The following is a 19,928-nucleotide window of genomic DNA, read 5'->3' as shown; positions in this document are numbered from 1 at the left end:
TTTCATAATGTTTACGCCTAAAAAATAGAACTGTAGAAGTAAGTAAACTTTACTTTGTGAAATGAAGCATGAGCCCTATGTTTTATTGACAGATACTTATGCCAGATAAATAAAGCTGGTTTTCCCTTGAAAAAAAAACTAATGACATAAAATTTATGGATTTGACAGCTCTCATAGGGCTCATGCTATATTTTACAAAGTAGATATAACTGACTATACAAATAATCAAGGAGTATCAAAGTATACATAAGTAGGTAGGTCTGTATGATGCAAGAGTAAACCTAAAAGATTTTTTTATTAGCTGCAACAAACTTTTGCTAGTACGCGTCATAAGACTCGCCTATCCTATCCGTCAAGTTTATTAGTTCACACATTTCTATTTGTCCTTTTATGTTCAGTTAAAGTGTCAGAGTCATCATTAAAATTGGATATGTCGCAAGCAATTTGTAATATCTCGCCGTTTACATACGGCGTTGTTAGTTTACAAGCGCTCGGCGACGTTAATTGCAGTTTTAGGGTGACCATGATAAATTAAGTTTGAACTTTGAACAAATGGAAAAATCTGACTTTTGTTACTTATTTCAAGTAAGACTTTTTACTTTTGTTTTCTAAAGTAGGTGTGTACCTAAGCAGGTACTATATAAGTTAAATTTTTTAATAAAAAGATACATTTAAATAAAAAACGCAGTCATACAGAACAATAAAACTAGGCATTTCCAGATAAAAACAAACAATGGTGCATGAATGCACTAAACTTACGAACACGCTAAACCCTTTACTAAACAATTTATGAAGCTCTAAATTAAGGTGAGTCGGGGCAAGCGCGCCTACGGGGTAAGAGCGCCCCCCCCTATTATCTCAAAAACTACTGATGTGGGACTCTTAACGACATCTTACATCCATGGAACAAATCAAATGAAGTTCCGGGTTTAAATCACAGATGGCTCTGCTTGCTCTAATTTGAGATAATGGACATTCTATTTTTAGTGTCATTTTAACATCAATTACGAGATGAGCACGTGTTACAAATCCATTAAAATCTCAGAAAATCATCAGTGTTTGGGGAAACTAATAAGGTGAGTGTATAATTTAAAAGATTTCCTTTAAATCCTTACTTGTATTTTTCTTTTTAGTAGCGAAATTAATAATTTTCTAGCCAATTATAAATCTTAACCTAAAAATTTTCGAGAGGGGTAAGTGCGCCTGAGTACTAGGACCAGCCATTTTTATATGGCGCATTTGCCCCAAGGCAGGGGTTACCAACCATAAGGTGGCCGATTATTTCCAAAATTGCCTTTGATATCTTTTTTTATTTATTTAGCCAAATTCATACTGGAGGCTTGGTAAGTGACTAGTATCACAACTCGAGAACACTTTATGATAATTTTATAATATAAATTGGTAACCTGCCATAGTATAACTGACTCGGGACTGTCCTTGCCTTTGTAGGGAACATGTATGTTATTGTATTGCAGATTATTGCTCTAAGACCTCGGTAGGTACTGAGTTCTTACCGAATCTTCGGTAAAAATTTAGCTACATACATTTTATTAATTTACAGTGGGGGCCAAGCTAAATGTGACGCTCGCAGTTAAATTTAACTCTTAAATACGACGCATTAATTAAGAACGGTACGGTTTTGTTAAATTTGTTTATGAAAATTTTGTACGTTTTGTTTTTATGCTAATAAATATAATTATAGCCTGAAATTAAAGTTTTTTTTCCTATTACTGTGATTTGTCATAATTTATGCCACTATAAAATTTCATCTACACATACATTAAAGTTTTTATCAAAATTCAAAAAGCTACCCACCTATGATTGTTGAGAACCCCTGACTCGAAAGATATGGCGCACTTGCCCCGAAGATAAAGATAAAGATAAAGATAAAATACTCTTTATTGCACACCGAATTTCATTTGATGGCCGTAACTTATTTTGTATTGCCATTTTCAAAAATAACCCAAAAGTATTGTGTTTTTTTGTTGACGTTCTTTCAAGTAAATTTGGTGTTTTTCTGCTAAGCATTACTTTTGGCGGTTTATTTTGTGTAGGCGCACTTGCCCCATTTTCAGAGGCAAGTGCGCCTATCTCCATGTTTTTAAAAAACTAGCATTATATCCTAAATTTATCAGTATATTCACTTAATCAACGTAACATTATTATCTCAAATAACCAAAGATTGTAAATTTTATAAATTTACATGTTTAGGTCAGTAAATAGAGAAGATATATTGAGTTGAATTCATCTATGAAAAAACTATGGCGCGCTTGCCCCGACTCACCTTATAAGGTAATGCAAAACCATGAACTAGCAACACCAATCATAAGTTTTAAAAAATCATTGTCAGTGATGATAGATTTATTTCCTAAAGAAAAAAGAATTTGTTTATCTTGAATTCTAAAGAAAATCTTATTAGATTAATCTAGAATTAGTGTGGTTTTATTTGCTCAATTTATTTTCACCTTGTTGAGTACGTGAGTATTTTTTGTCACTTTCAGTTACATTATTTAGGTTAGAAGTTGTATTACAATAATTTCGCTGATTCTTCTTTAATTTTTGATATTATTACTGAAATGCTTCATAGGCTGCTAGTGGCTTTATGTTTCTGTTTTGGAAATATTTGCTTGTACCTATCATCAATACAAATTGCCACAATTAGGTCCATAACAATTATTTCACAAATTCGGATTTCAATTAACTACATTCTTATAATAAAATTGTGTGTCCCATTCAAACTTACGAAAAAAAAAATACGTATACCGAAATATCTACAAAAAAATCAAATACGATGCACAAAACTGTATAAGTACCTACATACAACTTACCAAATAAATATTAAGTAATTCTTTCATGTAGGGATCTTCCAATGTGCTCAAAAATCTCCAGAAGGTACAGGAATTGTATTATAGGATATCATTTTACAATCCATAAACCAAATTATAATCAAAACGACTCATTTTAATTAGTATTTTATCAAATATTTTTGCTTTTTATGGTATTTTTTTTGTTTATACTTTATCCTACTTTGTATTAACATTATACATACCTAGGTACATACTTTACTTGTTGTATTTATAAATTGTGTGATAAAATTGCTTAAATAATTAAGTTAGTTTAATATTAATTATTACTAAGTAGTTTAATTATTATGACTGTATTTTCATTATTGTTATAAAATAAATATCTTTATCTCTTATCTTAGTAAAAAGTATCTTTATAAAATGTATTAAAATAATTATGTGCCCCAGTATAACATCATCTAAGACATATTATCCATAGGTATTTATATTATATTTTATACCCTGTTATACATAAAATATTTGATTGGAAAACAAGTTCAAGAGATTTCAATATGTTGTTCAACTCAACAAGTTTTCGCTATACTTAAGTAAAAAAAAATAATCTAAATAATGGAGGTTGAATACAAACAGAATTACAGAAAATGGCAGGAAACCGTCGTGCACGCAATCAATCGAATTCTATCGCGATTCCCCGTCAAAACTCCACTTCTGACAGTGGAAAGACGCGTCAGAATTTGAATGCGGAATCTCTGGCTTCAATGAGTAAAGAGCAACTCCGGGCCGAGTGCAGGAAACGAGGGCAGCGGTCTACCGGCAACAAGGCAGAACTGGTACAAGGCTAACCTATGTGTGTATTTGTGCTTATTCTACACTTCTGTTGCCGGCCGTGTTGTGATGCCATGTTTGTTTTATTGTTATTTTTTTTACGTAGTTAACTTTTTGTCATGATGGTTTTAAGTCTGCACTTTAATTTAAAAGCATACAATGTTTTGTTTATGTTTTTGTAGTTTAGAATAATTTAAACAGCATATTGCTTAAACTTTGAATATTAATTAAAATATTCTGCAAATATTTAGGTATACTTACTTACTAAATTAATATTTCAGCCACAATCAGGCCATAAAGTCATAAATAAGAGCTATGACACCAGTTTGGCTGGCATTTAGAGAATTGGCACCAGGAACACTTGGCTGGTCAAAAGTATCACATTATAATACCAGATAAAATGTTGAAGTCATAAAACTAATAATTGATTTAAAAAAAGTCAGTAAAAACAATGATGTTTCAATTTTCTCACATCTCTCTAAAAATAGACCTCTGTTTGCCACATCTGGTGTATTCTTATGCCTAATAATGCTCATCATGGCCATTTTCAGTAAAACAAAGATTAGAATATTGAACTGGAACTGGATGGTCTTAAATTAGGAATTCATAAACAAAGAGTTTGACTGCAAACAAAGGCGGCTCTTCCAATTTCGTATCATAATAATAACACGTACCTACAGTTGTTACGAAATCTTTGTATGCAGTGCTCAGTCGAGTGGAGAGGGAATAGGGATTAATGCGTTTGAAATTAAAAACATTACATTTTTAAATTAATATTTATTTGAATCTCGAATGATTTATTGTTTTAAAGTGTGTAGGGAAGTTAATTTAAAATAGTGAGCTTGATCGATCTACCCGGAAGTGGGGAAGTCTACTAGGTATGTTTTTGATGTTATTTCTAAGTCTTATTTTGCCTTATTCATTGCGTTTATTGGTCCTTTTAAGCGACCCGTCAATTTTGTCGCATTCATGTAGGCATTATAATAAATATAGCATAAAAAAACCACTTAACTTTTTAATTAATTAGTACAACGAGGTATTTAACTCCAAAAGCTAAATAAATTATAGGTCCCTGGCGTTGCCGTTGTGAATGTAGGAAGTTCCGCAGTGTGGGAATGGGAATAGATTAATATTGGACGCGTCACTTTCAGTTTATAGGTCAGTGGACCTGCGCACGCGCAGCCAATGCGTCACGCATGCGCCAATCACGCCACCTTCCGGCAACTAGAGCGGTTCCAATACACTTCCAACTCTAATGTCAAGGTTTAAAGCCCAAAATAAACTTGTGTTGGCTATTTTCAGTGCCAGGTCCGATTATGTTCTTTATTGATGAAGGGAATTTGTTGGAGTGGAGACATAGTTATAAGTCGTTTGCCTTTTGTAGTTGGATCAATGCCATACATGTGTCGCCTTCTTGGTGTTATTATGTCTTCGATTTGATACTTTATTAGTACTTAGACTACTTAGGTAACTTTGTTTTATACTGTCGTTTTAATAGGTAGGTACATGGCTAATCATTTAATGCCACTACATTTAGAGCCTCACCAAAATTGACAGACGAATATAAGTGCTGTCCGTGTTTCGCCGCTAAACATTAGGCAAGGCCTATTATCCAGTAGAGTACTAAGAACTGTCAGTCGACGTAAAGGCTGCAAACGTTACAGCCTTTACGTCGACGTAACTTCACATTACGTATTATCTAATTTGGCATTCCGTCCATACCTGCCGAGACGACTTGCCGAGAGTGAAAGCAGATGGAAAGTGAAGTTATATTTCACAGTCTCGTGATGTCATTTGACGACCGCGTACGTGGTCTCTTGTAGTCCGTTAGTTCTACAGAAACTTACAGGTGTACGTTGTTGTTTTGATAATAAAGTCGACATTAGCGGTTTCATCAGGTTACAGTTTTACGGTGAGTGCTGCCTTGTGAAAATCAGTTTTGTGTGTTAGTAATAGAGTAGAGTTTGGTTTGAAGTGTTTGTGTGAGTTCAAGTTCCTCTCAAGGCGATTCTGTAAATTGTAAACAGTGTGCTATTTCTTTGTTGGTCAAATTCAATGACACGTGCCATATAGTGTTTTATTAATTTAGATATTGAAAGGGAAATTACTATTATAGTTTATTATGATTAAAATAGCATTCAATTAATTTAGCCAATTATCAAGATAAAGTGCGAATAGGTAAAAATCTGTCTACTGTATCAAAAGCTCAAATACAATCACAGTGCTGTTTTTTGCACTATAATTTAAGTTGCACTAGTGTTTTTTTCCAATTATGCTTTTGCAAATCCATTATTACATTCATTACAAAAGCCATAAACCACAGTAGTAACGAAATAAGTTACTCAATTGTTTTGTTAATGCAATTTAATCTTTTTTTAGTTTACAAAGTAGTATAATTATAATACTTACCTTTTTATTTGTTATTTAATTCCGATTATTTCTTATTATTATATAAAACATGGAACAGAAGTGTACTACTATCCCAGCGTTCATAGTGTTCAAATTTATCATAGGTAATATTAATGATTAAAGAAATCTATTTTATCATACTTACTTGCATACTTCCTAACTACATCGTTATTACAAGCTAGGTACTATCTCTAAATTACATAAGTGTCCATTGTGATCCGCCGACTGTGACCAAATTATATACGGTCTGTGGATTTTTTCTCCGTTAATAATTACAATAATCTAGAGAACATAAATTTAATGTTATCCACATGCACATAAAGTGTTAAAATTGAAAAACAGTTACAACACAATTAGGATGCACTGTAAAATATGTAATTACATGAACTTAATCTTCTTCTTCTTATCGTGTCGACGACAAACCAGCAAAGTCGCTAAATAATACATGCCCAGAACTGGGCCACTGATACTGCACCGCATGAACTTAATTAATAAGTGTAATGTTTACAACGAATTTAATAGTTTTGAATCTTAAAAGTGAAATTAGGATGATTAAGCAACACTGACGATTCATTCAACCTACAACAATACACAAATTCTCAGCGTTGAATCTAAGCAAGCAGAAGCCAGCTGGCCCATTTCACCTCACCCATGCACTCCTCATTACGAAATAGCCGGGTCTACCGTAGCTCCCGCACTATAATAATACCCTTGTGACACCTACCGAGTGGCCAGACAGTATCCTCGCCCGATCCTCAGCCAATGAACGGTTAGCAATTGACCGAGTGCTCGGCAGAGGACACTGTCTCGGCCACTCTACTCGGTGGGTATAATCAGGGTATCACCGCCCTACCTAAAGCCAGGCTACCGTTTTTACTAGCAGTAGTTTTAATAGCCGGGCCTACCGTTGCTCCCGCACTATGCGTGTTTTTAATATGGTGCGGATTTCATCAAGCATGCGGGATCGCACGCCACATTCTTATTTCGTGCGTGCGTATTCCACGCATTACAATAAATAGTTGTATGAAAATAACACTTGCGGGTGTCACGCGTGCGGGGAAATCCCGCGTACGTGATGAAATCCGCACGATATTAAAAACAGGCTATGACAACAGTGTTGATAGGTTGACCATGTTGCTTGCAGCTCGCCCGTCTAGGGTTCTACAAGCTGGCGGCGACGGCGCAGCCCGAGGCCGAGCAGAAAGCTGGGAACGGCGTCCATCCGCCCAAGGAGATCAACAGGTAAATTAATTAATTACATGCTTACATACATACATTACATATTTTACATCCTAGAATCCAGATGTGCAGGATTCCACACGATGTTTTCCTTCACCGTAAGAGCGATGGTAGGAATACATTGTACTTAAATTCCAAAGAACTCTTTGTTTGGTACCTACATGTCAGCGCCGGTATTCGAACCTGCATCTATATCTAAATAAATTATTGTACATAATAATAATATGAGCGAAAGGAGACTCCCGGAGTGACGTATCAATTATGCCGTTTGTACGTTCGTCGCACCCTGGCAGTCGGAAACATATGGTCTGATCAGATTCTGGCCGATTCTTTCACCACGGTGACACCCTAGACTAGCTCCACTAAGTACCTACCTATTAGTCGTGTTCGCCAACACGCTAAGAAGACAGAATACGGTGGGCCTCCTTTATAATCTTCTAAGGCTAAACAGTATACTTAGACTGACTACAATCATAGAATATTATATACTAGCCGTTCCCGCGAGCTTCGCTTCGCCTTAAAAAGTTTTCCCGTGGGAATTCCGGGATAAAAAGTAGCCTATGTTCTTTGTCAGGGTCTAGACCATATGTATACCAAATGTCATTCAAATCCGTCCAGTAGTTTTGGCGTGAAAGAGTAACAGACAGACAGACACAGTTACTTTCGCATTTATAATATTAGTTAGGATGTCTCACATCGCTCGCGTGTCGGACTGTTTAAATGCCTCATGCATTAACAACAGACAATTATCCGGTCGAACACATCTTTGTCAACGTCAAGTCCAATACGTATACCGCGAAATATATGAGAGTTTCAGACGTGAAGCAAGTTACACACTGTTCAAAGAATCGAGAGATGTTTGATGTTTGTACTTCCCATGAAACGGTAGTTGGTCATTTAAAATATCAGCGATATTGTTTTTTTTCATGACTACATTATACTTCTTTCGGGCATAGGATAACGTGTAGTTAGACTAAACGTGTCGATAATATTAAGGAAGGAGGATATTATTGTCAAGACATTATTATTACAAGAGAAAAAAAACATTTTCCTCTTTTCTCCATACATAACAATTTCGCTAATTCTATACCTATCCTAGCTACAAAAACATGACTGTGCAGAAAAAATAATAACGGGCAATGCGGATTTATGAAATGTGGCTATGCTCTCTAATGATTTTATCTACATATTTATACATACAAGATTTGAGAGTTATCTCAGGTATCTAATGAGTTTATAATGATAATGCTAGGTAATAAGTATAATCATAAAAAGTACACTATAGCTGTAAATGTAGGTAAGTACTGTTAATGTAGTGAATTTAATCGCAATAACATTACTCGTATACTACGTTCTATTTACATGAGATCTAAAATTACAGATTTATCGAATTTCTTATCTCGTTAGCAAATTAGAAACATACGCGAACGTCTGACATTGCTCTTATCGTGGCCAAGACTGTGGTTGAATAAAGTGTATTTATAAATAAAATCGTCTAGACAACTACTGGTTTTTCTTCAGAAAATTGAAAGAGACATTGATTACGCACGTAGGGAAAGGAGAGCTGTTTGATTTTCGTATTAGAATTACTTTCTGCCGCGCTCTCGTGGGCAACGGTTTAGTTTGCATTTGATATTTTCTTTCGAATTTATCGGCTTTGAATTTTACTTGTGTGAGTGTATTTTTTTTATCTTGTTGTGAAAAGCAACACGCGTAAAATATATTGTGCTAATCGAGCTATTGATCGACAACTCGACATCTGACCACGTCTATGGCTACGCAGATTCGTATACATAAAAATATATGTATTATGCAGCCTTATCTTACCGTACCTTTTCCACCAGGAGATGTGCTATGTTACTATGATCTGAAACAAAGTCAAAGTCAAATATTTTTATTCATCGTAAAAATATAAAATTTTCTGATGAACGTAAATTTTTACAAACCATTCCCACCAGTGCTATGCTATGTGGACCAATGAATATGATTGTTTAATATCAATCGCATCCATAGATACGTAGCTTAGCACATATCTGGTGGAAAAGCACCTTTAATGTCAATGAGCATTTGCTCAACTAGGGATGCAATAACACCGAGTTCTAGTTATCCCAGTGAGCGTAAAATCAAAGGTAGAGTATGATATTGAACACCACTGATCCAGTTTGCGTGAATAAGCCCTGAGGGACCCTTGTTTAAAAATAACTAGGATTCTGTTCAAGGTTTACTAAGCCTCATTCGGTCCTGATCTCTCAAACCGAAAGGACGCACTTTTAAATAAAAAATGTGTACACACAAAATTATAGTTCTCGAATACGATATTTCGGTAGTAAAAGTATCTTTGCAACAGAAACAAGTGCCAACACCAAAATTAGTTATATTGCAACAATTATTCTTTGTAATTTCTGAAACTAACGTAGTACATCTTAGTCTTTTATTTCGTCTAGGGCCACCATATAAGAAAAAAATAACCCGTCATCTTTTTCCCATCCCAAAGTTATAGTAGTCGGACTCTATACACATATTTTTCATTCCTAAAACTGTGTTGTTATTCTGTTCCAGTAAGGCCAAGGGCGGCGCGATGGACACAGACAGCCTGGTGCTGTGGCGGCGCCCGCTCACCACGCTCGACTACTTCGGGAGAGAACTGAGCATTCTAGTCACTAGCGGGTTGCATAGGTGAGAACTATTGTACTTTATTCGTCATCATCATCATCTTATAGCAGTCCACTGCTGCACGTAGGCCTCTCCCAAACTAGATGCGATCTATAGATTTCCGCATCCAATCATTACCAGCCACCTTTCGCAAGTCGTCACCCCATCTATCCGGAGGGATTCTTTTGCCCTTCGCGGTCTTCACTCCAGAACACGTTTATCCCATTCTAAGATGTGACCATGACCGCTCAGCCCACCTGCCACTTAAGCTTACTAACTGAGTAACTCGGTATTCACTAGCTTATAAATATGATTGAAATGCGAGTAACCATTTATTTATGCAATTTTTTCAGTAAACGACAAAGGATGTTTCTGTCTGTTTTTATTAGAATTATACCTGTTTTGGCAAGAATGGTTATGATAATAATCTGCCTTCCTTGGAAGATGACCCAGCAGTACCAGCTATTATTGGCTGATGATATATTATCGGCTATGTATTTTTCAACAGCAAAATATTTTGCGCCAAACCATTAATAAGCAAAAAACCGTTAATTAAAAACATTAAACTGCATAAACTTATCAATGCATATTTATCATAATAACACCCTATTATGCCAAGGTCTCATAAATTAAATTTATTATATGACTCATCGCATAATAACATGAAGTTAGGCAGTGGTTTTTAGATATTATAGTCCTTGTTTATTCAAAATGTGATATTGTTTGTTTCAGGTTATTAGCGTATAAAGTACTAGCACTATCAATAGTTTTAGTGATACTTGGCACAGCAGTGTCCTTCCACATCGATGGACCGCATCAGCCGTATGTACAGGTAATTATTAAATTATTTTTATATGTATATATATACATAATTAATTAATTAATTAATACATTGTTTTTCTTGATCAAAAATGGATTGATCTGACTTCCACGAATATTTTAAGAACCAAATCAGCCAAATCGATTCAGCAGATTAATGAACATCAATTAATTTATATAGAAGATATATGTGTAAATAAAAGGTTTTTGTGAGTTTTTATTATGTATTCTGTTTACCAGGGCTGTGACTATTCAAACTAATCTGAAATAATATAAATCAGTAAAGCCGTTTTGGAGTTCTAAACGGTCGCACTAACACGACTCTCTTTCATATATATAGAAGATATATTATATATACGGACCATAGTATTTTCTACTTCCCAGGAAGCGATCTGGACGCTAGCGTGGTGGGGCTGGTGGGTGGGGCTGGGCGTGTGCAGCTCGGTGGGGCTGGGCACGGGGCTGCACACGTTCCTGCTGTACCTGGGCCCGCACATCGCGCGGGTCACGCTCGCCGCCTACGAGTGCCGCTCGGCCGCCTTCCCGCGCCCGCCCTATCCGCACGAGTGAGTACTGTTGCAGGGTCTGCACACTGGCGTGAGGCTGGTGCCTTCCCGCGCCCGCCCTATCCGCACGAGTGAGTACTGTTGCAGGGTCTGCACACTGGCGTGAGGCTGGTGCCTTCCCGCGCCCGCCCTATCCGCACGAGTGAGTACTGTTGCAGGGTCTGCACACTGGCGTGAGGCTGGTGCCTTCCCGCGCCCGCCCTATCCGCACGAGTGAGTACTGTTGCAGGGTCTGCACACTGGCGTGAGGCTGGTGCCTTCCCGCGCCCGCCCTATCCGCACGAGTATGTCGTAGTCAACTGTAGTTGTAGTGTAGGAGGGTTACTCTATACTGACGAAAAGGTAACGAACGAGAGCTGTCGTGCCGTGCAATTGCCACGTTTAATCGAGATAGAGTCTTTTTACTTTTCGCCTTTTATGGATGGACGTTGCAGTTACGAACGCATTAACGAGCTAGGTTTTGGACGAATAGCGACTGAGCGACATTGCACGCCATGGTGTCAGTTTAATGGCTGTTTTGACATAACTCACTTGCGACTCACCTCTCGCCTCCAGGGATATCCTAGAGTTAATGTGTACTGCGGTTTTCAGTCCTGCAAGGCTGCAGCGCAGTCTTTTATTATTATTAAATCCGGCTCGAAGGACCAAAAAATACGTAAGTTTGTAAACCAAAATTCTGGCCGTTTCGTGTACTAAATAAACTCTATTGACCTAACCCAACTTTAACACCACCCACTCTCTTCCCCAGAATAATCTGCCCAGCGAACGTGCCAGCGGACGCGACGGTCTCCATCTGGGAGATCATGTCGCTGGTGCGCATGGAGAGCATGCTGTGGGGCGCGGGCACGGCGCTCGGGGAGCTGCCGCCCTACTTCATGGCGCGCGCCGCCCGCCTGTCCGGCGCCGCCGCCCACCACGAGACCAGCGCCGCCGACAGGTCTGTAACACCACTGACACGTTAGCATGGTCATCACCGAGGGTACTTTTATATAAACCGAACATTGGATCGCGTTCTAGCAAACCCGAGGCATGCCTCGCCGAAGCGTGCGACAGGTGGATACGCGGCTAATAACAATCCGTAAGCAGCGCTGTTAAACGTCAAAAATCTGACAGATCCATACAAGTTGCGTTGACAAGTGAGCGACGCCGCTTACACAGGTCTGTAACACCACTGACACGTAAAGCTTTTAACAATCCGTAATCAGCGCCGCTCGTGTGTCAAACATCTGTCAGATCCATACAAGTTGCGTCAGATTTGAAAAGGTAGCAACACTGCTTAATAAGGATTGTTTATTGGTAATGTTCGATTATGATAACTCCACAGTTCTCTATTAAAGCTGTTGTAGTGAATGTATCTCCATGCGGCCGCTAAACGGGATTCTCATTGTGGATTAACTCGCGTTTAATGCGCGTTCCACTAATCACAGCGCCGCATTTATGGCGAATCGCTATATAGCGTCGTCTATCTTGTCAACAATATGGTCCAGCTAGAGAACTTGCTGTGGTTATCGAAGCTGTAGTAGCGAGTGCGGTTGTTCCTCAAGCTCGGGTCTCCGTCTGGGAGATGATGTCGCTGGTGCGCATGGAGAGCATGCTGTGGGGCGCGGGCACGGCGCTCGGGGAGCTGCCGCCCTACTTCATGGCGCGCGCCGCCCGCCTGTCCGGCGCCGCCGCCCACCACGAGACCAGCGCCGCCGACAGGTCTGTAACACCACTGACACATTGGCATGGTCATCACCGAGGGTACTTTTATACAAACCGAGCATTGGATCGTGATCTAGCAAACCCCAGGCATGCCTCGCCGAAGCGTGCGACAGGTGGATACGCGGTTATTAACAATCCGTAAGCAGCGCTGTCAAACGTCAAAAATATGTCAGATCGATACAAGTTGCGTGTGACAAGTGAGCGACGCTGCTTAAGGATTGTTAATTGATTATGTGGTAACTCCACAGGTTTTAGTGAAGCTGTTGTAGCAAGTATATGTCCCTGCGGCCGCTACACGGGTTTGTTATCGTCGTCGATAAACCCGTTTAATTCGCGTTCCACCATATTTATGTCGAATCGCGATATAATGATCTTTATCTTGTCAATATCGTGGTCCAGCTAGAGAACTTGCTGTGGTTATCGGTTATATTTTGAATCTGTTGTAGCGAGTGTATGTCCCTGAGGAGTTTATCGTTGATAAACTCCTTTAATGCGCGATCCACCAATCACAGCGTTGCATTTATAGTGAATCGCGATATAGTGATGTGTGTTTACGTCGATAACGAACTCATGTAGCGGCAGCTGGTCCAGCTAGAGAGCAATATAATTGACCTGTTGTGTATGGATTGTTCTTCTTTTTACAACAAAAATAGTGTCATTCACAGCTACCATAGACAAAAGTACTCACTTCACACCAATAACATTTCCATCTCTTTCCAGGGGCAAAGTATTCGTCGAGAAGCTAGTCCAACGCGTCGGCTTCTTCGGCATATTAGCTTGCGCGTCTGTGCCGAACCCGCTGTTCGACCTGGCCGGTATCACCTGCGGGCACTTCCTGGTGCCCTTCTGGACGTTCTTCGGAGCCACCGTGCTGGGCAAGGCGGTCATCAAGATGCACATACAGAAAGTGTTCGTGATTGTCGCCTTCAATGAGAGTCTGGTCGGGTGAGTTGGGTTTTTAGTTCGGTTTTTGGGTTATAGATGGCGGTCTTTGATGGATATTCTGAAGTAAATCTATTCTATGCTATGAATTATTTGTATTTTTGTATAAACTATTATTGTTCACAACACTTAGTCATTGTTTTACTTTGAGGTTCGTGTAAACAATACTAAATACTTTTCAGACCGCGATTAAAAACATATCGCTTTAATAAATAACCAACCCAAATTCATTGTTCACAGACAAGCGATCGCCATAGTAGAACGCATGCCATACATCGGGCCGTACCTAGGGACAACTTTACTAGAATTCCTTCGCACCCAGAAGGCGAAACTGCACAAAAACGACAATTCCGCCCCGGAAGCCGACAGCCAAGGAACCATTCTATCGTCTCTATTGGAGAAGTTTGTCTTGGCTATGGTCGTGTACTTCCTAGTGTCGATAGTGAACGCGTTGGCGCAGAGCTATAGCAAACGGATCGGCAAGAAGAAGGGCAAGAAACGGGAATAGGGACAGCGAGCCACGCCGGCGGAGGTACGCTCTGGTTAGTGAAATAACATTATTAATTAGATTTTAATTAATTTATTTATTTTATTGAACAATATGGTAGTATTGAACAAAAACAGCAGTTAATCGTAACATGAGAAGAGGTATTCATTTATATAACTAAGAAAGAATATATATGTACCTCGGTAGTTAATCTAGTTATTAGCTAGGTATACGGTATACACAGAATATGCACAGAATTCGGTGGCCAGAAAAATATTGTGTAGTTATAGCGTATCTGTGCGTCGCTGTAGATATGACCGGTTAAAAATAAAATGTACCCTACAGAGGGATAGTGTAACATTACAATGCAATAGTGATATCAATTTTCAAATCGGACCAGTCGATTCGGAGCTTATTCTATTAGGTGTTGCAGCAGTGGTAATCCGATTTGATTTGATTTGAAACAAATAAACAACCAATGTAATATTGGTGTAGATTTAATGAATATTTTTCTCGTTTACAGCGCGTCGGCGGCCACCTACAGAGCGCATGCGTCGTCGGTAGTACACACACACACGCACGCCGCACACACACACTCACACAGACGACTCACACAGAACAACCAACACGCAGTTCTCAGAACAAGAAATTATGGCGTGTAAGTCATAGCGAATTTCCAAAGTGTTGTACCATTTTCAAGGTATGGATTTATAGATATTGTAAAGCGATCCCAAAAATATTTGTCGAATACAAATTAAGTTAAATGTGTGTGGATCTCCCGTGTAATGTGGATAAAATGTCCACGTTTGCTCAGTGGTTATAAAATAAATGTAGAGTTCATAATATATAAGACACAAACATTAAACATCAATACTGGTTATATGGAAGTTTACGCATAGGTAAAAGTTAATGTTATATCTAGACTAACCTACGGAAACTATCTATCGATAGATTCTTATATAGATTTTTTCTCACCAGTTTAAAATTAGATGTCGATACCCTGTGCTAAAAGAGTGCATCTTAAAACCTTTAACACAACAAGAAATAAGGTTTAGAATGATAATGCTCACTCTGGACGCTCCAGGTCAAACATTAATCTTCGTAGATGAAACAGACAATAACCTTCCCTCTCTTTCTATTTCTATTTGTCTAAACTAATCTTATCTCTCAAAATTCTCTCTTAGAACTTCTGATAGTGATTCTTACATATACAATTAAGGCATAAGTTACATAAAGTAGCTAAACAAATCATTTAGTAAGTACACCTGTTTCAAGGTAGAAATCCTACCATTTTCGAAAAGCTAAAGACAGGTCATCTAGTAAAACCGTATTCATAGAGTTGTTGTGCGTATAAAATAGTTAGCCATGGACCGACCCGACGCGACGTAAATTTCGCATTTATATTTTGTTTATACATAAATAACTTCAATTACGTATAATATCCTGTTATAAATGACTACTGAACAATCATTGCAGTCCCTTGCAAATGTTTTTTTGAATCTTTGATCATCCAATTTAGTGGGGTGCTTCTTCATTCTTAATACGTGCGTGGCAAGCATTAATTTACAACTGCAAGTGTTGCATTTAAGTCGGCTTCCACTGTTTGGTGCGGTATTATGCACAAATGGTAGAATTCGTCACAAAACCAATGTAATTGTATAGTTAAACCGTTTGGTAGTTAGTGTTTTGTGTGTGTAAGGAAAGATTAGGCTTAACATTTAAATCCCTGGACTCACTTGCGGTATATAGTTGTGACTTTCTGATTAAACTCACCATGCTGTGCTAAAATTCATAAAAAAATAATATTTTTGGTTGAATATTACACTAGATTATCGACAGCGATGGATTGATTTTACACTATAAATTTAGTTTATTGTAAACGCGATGATATTTGTGCTTTGGTGTATGTATTATAGAGTAGTTTATAGACTTATCTACTTATATGATATTAACAAGCCAAATCCGTTATTTATTATTATAATTTTATGTTTCATTTGGTGCTGTTTTAGCAAGTTTTGGTTAAGCATATCCATTCATTTATTCAGTGTCTCAAATATTAAATATTTTTTTCCATATAGGTTAGTCCAAACTGTATAAATATGTATATTATAATATTACCCATTTTTTTATTACCATGTAACTTATGAAAGACATTTTAAACATTTATATGTATGAATAGGTGACTGTAGGCAAATCTAAATAGAGCTAAGCTAATGGGGCTACCAAGTTCTAAAGTATAAAGTAGCAAAAGTGTTTAAGTAAGTAATATTAACAGAAAGCAACAAAAATATATATTTTTAAGAATCAGCCCCTAGCCTTAATAGAGTCCAGTATTATTAAGATTTTTAAACGGAATGAAATGAAGATCATTATAATTATATCAGTGATTTTTGGCATTCCTTCTGTAGATAATTTATTTATGTCGTTATTAACGTATGAACTTGCCTTTTATAGTACTTATTTCTAAATAAACTACCTATTTATTTTGATCTTCGATACATAGGATAAGCCACTTTGGCTGGTGTTGCGATGATATCTAATAATTACGATATTGTAGAGACGGGATTTTGTTATTTTATTACATTCCAATATTTTAGGGAACTTAACCCTATTATTTTTATTTGTTACACGAAATTTTCACCTACATAATACATAATGCAAATTCCTAAATGGCTATCATATTAGTTATTATTATATTTTGTTTGTTTTATGTTCTGGCGCAAAAACCTAGGCCAACGGATTGTTTATTTTGTTATGAAAATCATATATTTTTGGCTTTCATTTAAATGTGAATTAATTTCTTACTAAGATTATAAGATGTATATTGGTGTGTTCAGTCATGTGGAGTGGTACTTTTAGTACAAAATATTGCTTTTACAATAAAGAATTTTATATGAAAATTCGTGTTAAGAAAGCAATAATTAAATGAATTGTAATGTATTCAGTGTTTGAATCTTATTTTTTACTCAATATTCGATTACATACCTACCTACTTATTTCATAATAGATTTACTATTGTGTAGGTACCTATTGTGTATACGATAAGATATTTTCATACCGCCTTGTTGAGATGAATGGAGGCAGTGGCTGCTGACTGGCAAGGGTTGAATGCAAGAGACAGATCCATTCTAATATCTGTGGGAGTGTAAGTACTGCACCTGGCTCTCTCGAGTGGAACCTTTGTACATATCCCCTAGATCTAAACTGCCTTCATAAGCTAGGACCATTTCGCACCCCGCTGGTCCACTGCGGCTTGGTGTGTTTACGTAGGTACCTAGATGTGCTAAATCTTGATAAGTAGGTTTCCTCACGATGTTTTCCTTCATTTCATTTATTTAGTACCTTAAATAACATGTTACATAAGTTGTTCTTAATTGTTATGCATTTTGGTACAATGTTATTTTACCCTTAGGGTGTAGTATAGTAGCAACTTAACTAGATCTTCAATGTAAGAGCGATGGTATACATTGTACTTAAATTCAAAAAACTCATCGGTTGGCGCCGGGATTCGAACCCGCATCTCTGGGGTGAGAAGCAGGCGCTTACCCTACTGAGCTACCACATGCTGAGAAAATAATAGATTAGCAGGAGCAGGACGCAGAACAAGGACTGTGAGACTGTATTAGCTTCTCAGAATATGGTGTGAGAGAGCCATAGACATAGAACCCAAAATTTGTATTCTGAGGATTTGACAGTAGGTATATTTTTCAATGTTTTTTTATGACTTGCAACGTTAAATTTTCAAGTTCGTTGGTTCATCCCGTTCATCCTGTATACTTTTTCTCCAGGCTTGAAAGCTTTTTTCTGTTTCTGATCATGCATTTGAATGAGTGAATCTCAGAAGAAAAGATCAACACAGACTAACCCATGACCAGTCAGTTCAAACACAGAACAAAATTTGTTTGACATTTAAGTTAAGTGTCAGTCGTGTCCGTCTCAATCACATAAATTTGTGTTGTGGTTTTTATTTATATAATTGTTTTAAAACGAGTGGATTTCGGTTAATAAATAAACATGCTACGGCGATTAACGTCTACATTGATACAGACCCGTACTTTAAAACACAAGGCTAAAATAAACTGGGTCCGACCTGACTATGTCCCAGCGTACCATCCTCAACGTTCTGGGGATTTGGAGAGCCTTCCACCTATTTCAGAAGACTCCTTAGGGTTGGATTACTCATTGAGCAAGGAAATCGAGGAGTAAGTAATATAGTAAATCATTTTGTGGAGTTTCAATTCATTCAAGTAAAGAAGAAATTCTAACCTAAAAATTATTTCAGTGCGCCTGAATCAGTGAAGAAAATCTTTTCGGTGGCGCATCTAGGCCGGAAAGAATACAATGTATTGGTAAAGAATGAGCTGGTAGAGAGGGTTAGGCGACACCAGTATGATGAACGTACCGCTGAGACTAGAAGTGAGCATTAGTATTTACTTTTAGAAGTACATCTAATTTAGCCAAATTCAGTTTGTTAACATTATTACAATCATGTTATATTCTCTTGGGTTAGTTTACACTTTGGAAAAAACTACGAATTGGATATGATTTGATTGGTGACTGGAATTGGATTGTTGTAATAACTGAAAGTGAATGCTCAAGTCTGTCAACACCTTTCATCATCATATTCTTTATTTCAGTTGCCAAACTTACAGCTACAATCCGTAGCTTTCAAGATACAATGGAAAAGTATCCCAGGAATATCAAGTCTAAAGTAAGTAACAACTTTATACTGCATCAAATTTATGTATTCTTGTTTTACATACTTCTCTATTTAATCATTTTCTTAATGTTTTTCAGGTGATAGTGCAAGAGTTGATAGACAAAAGGAAGAAGCTGCTAAAGTTCTTACGGCAGTATGACTACAAGAAGTTTGAATGGCTTCTTGAGAAGCTCAATATTGAATACAAGGCTCATCCAGAGTAAGCCCTTTTTGTATTTTCTTGAAATTTTAGGTTACCAGACCAGTTTTATGTAGTGAAGGTGTCTACAATAATATATTTTTTAACTTTCCAGATCCTACCACAAGTTGACACGCAAAGAGTCACTTCGCAAGCTGACTGAGTTGCACTGTGAAGACATCTGCAACAGGAAGCTAGCTAACTACCAGAACCTATTAGAGAGCCAACAAGGACCATTTTTGAAGGACAAACTTGAGGCTTTGAAGTTTATTCGAAGCGAGCAAATGGAACTGCAGGTACCGGTCACGGTGACCGAGCAAGATATCAAGAAAGTTGAAAAACAACTTGAGGAATGGACCATCAAGGATGAAATCAAACAGCAGGGCAAAAAGAAAAAGAAGAATATAGCTATTGGTCTTGAGTAAGATATTTGTAAGATGTAGTGTAAAATAATATTATACATAGATTATTTCATTTGAAGCTAGTTTTCTTATTTCTTACTTCTATTGAAAGGATTGAAACCAAATAAGCACCTGCTAACCTGACATACTTTTTATTCTGTTATTCTTATTCTTCATTCTAG

The 19,928-nt window shown here is 37.4% G+C and overlaps 2 protein-coding genes across 2 annotated transcripts; both read left to right on the top strand.

Moving 5' to 3' along the window:
* Positions 1–2,309: 2,309 nt before the first annotated feature.
* Positions 2,310–17,387, top strand: LOC105383479 (vacuole membrane protein 1). Its single transcript, XM_048626280.1, has 10 exons — positions 2,310–2,477; positions 3,435–3,634; positions 7,183–7,280; positions 9,837–9,953; positions 10,662–10,761; positions 11,133–11,314; positions 12,063–12,251; positions 13,739–13,963; positions 14,201–14,502; positions 14,971–17,387. The coding sequence occupies exons 2-9, from the start codon at positions 3,446–3,448 to the stop codon at positions 14,466–14,468; spliced, it is 1,368 nt and encodes a 455-aa protein (XP_048482237.1). The 5' UTR covers positions 2,310–2,477; positions 3,435–3,445; the 3' UTR covers positions 14,469–14,502; positions 14,971–17,387.
* A 999-nt stretch (positions 17,388–18,386) lies between these two features.
* LOC105390064 (28S ribosomal protein S15, mitochondrial) lies at positions 18,387–19,825 on the top strand. The gene is made up of 5 exons (XM_011561299.3): positions 18,387–18,649; positions 18,730–18,863; positions 19,085–19,158; positions 19,245–19,366; positions 19,461–19,825. The coding sequence occupies exons 1-5, from the start codon at positions 18,462–18,464 to the stop codon at positions 19,768–19,770; spliced, it is 828 nt and encodes a 275-aa protein (XP_011559601.3). The 5' UTR covers positions 18,387–18,461; the 3' UTR covers positions 19,771–19,825.
* Positions 19,826–19,928: the final 103 nt, after the last annotated feature.

Source organism: Plutella xylostella, chromosome 16 (genome assembly GCF_932276165.1).
Source record: "Plutella xylostella chromosome 16, ilPluXylo3.1, whole genome shotgun sequence".
Classification (NCBI taxonomy): domain Eukaryota; kingdom Metazoa; phylum Arthropoda; class Insecta; order Lepidoptera; family Plutellidae; genus Plutella; species Plutella xylostella.
The sequence above is the reverse complement of the archived record's forward strand: the minus strand, read 5'-3'. Positions and strand labels throughout refer to the sequence as shown.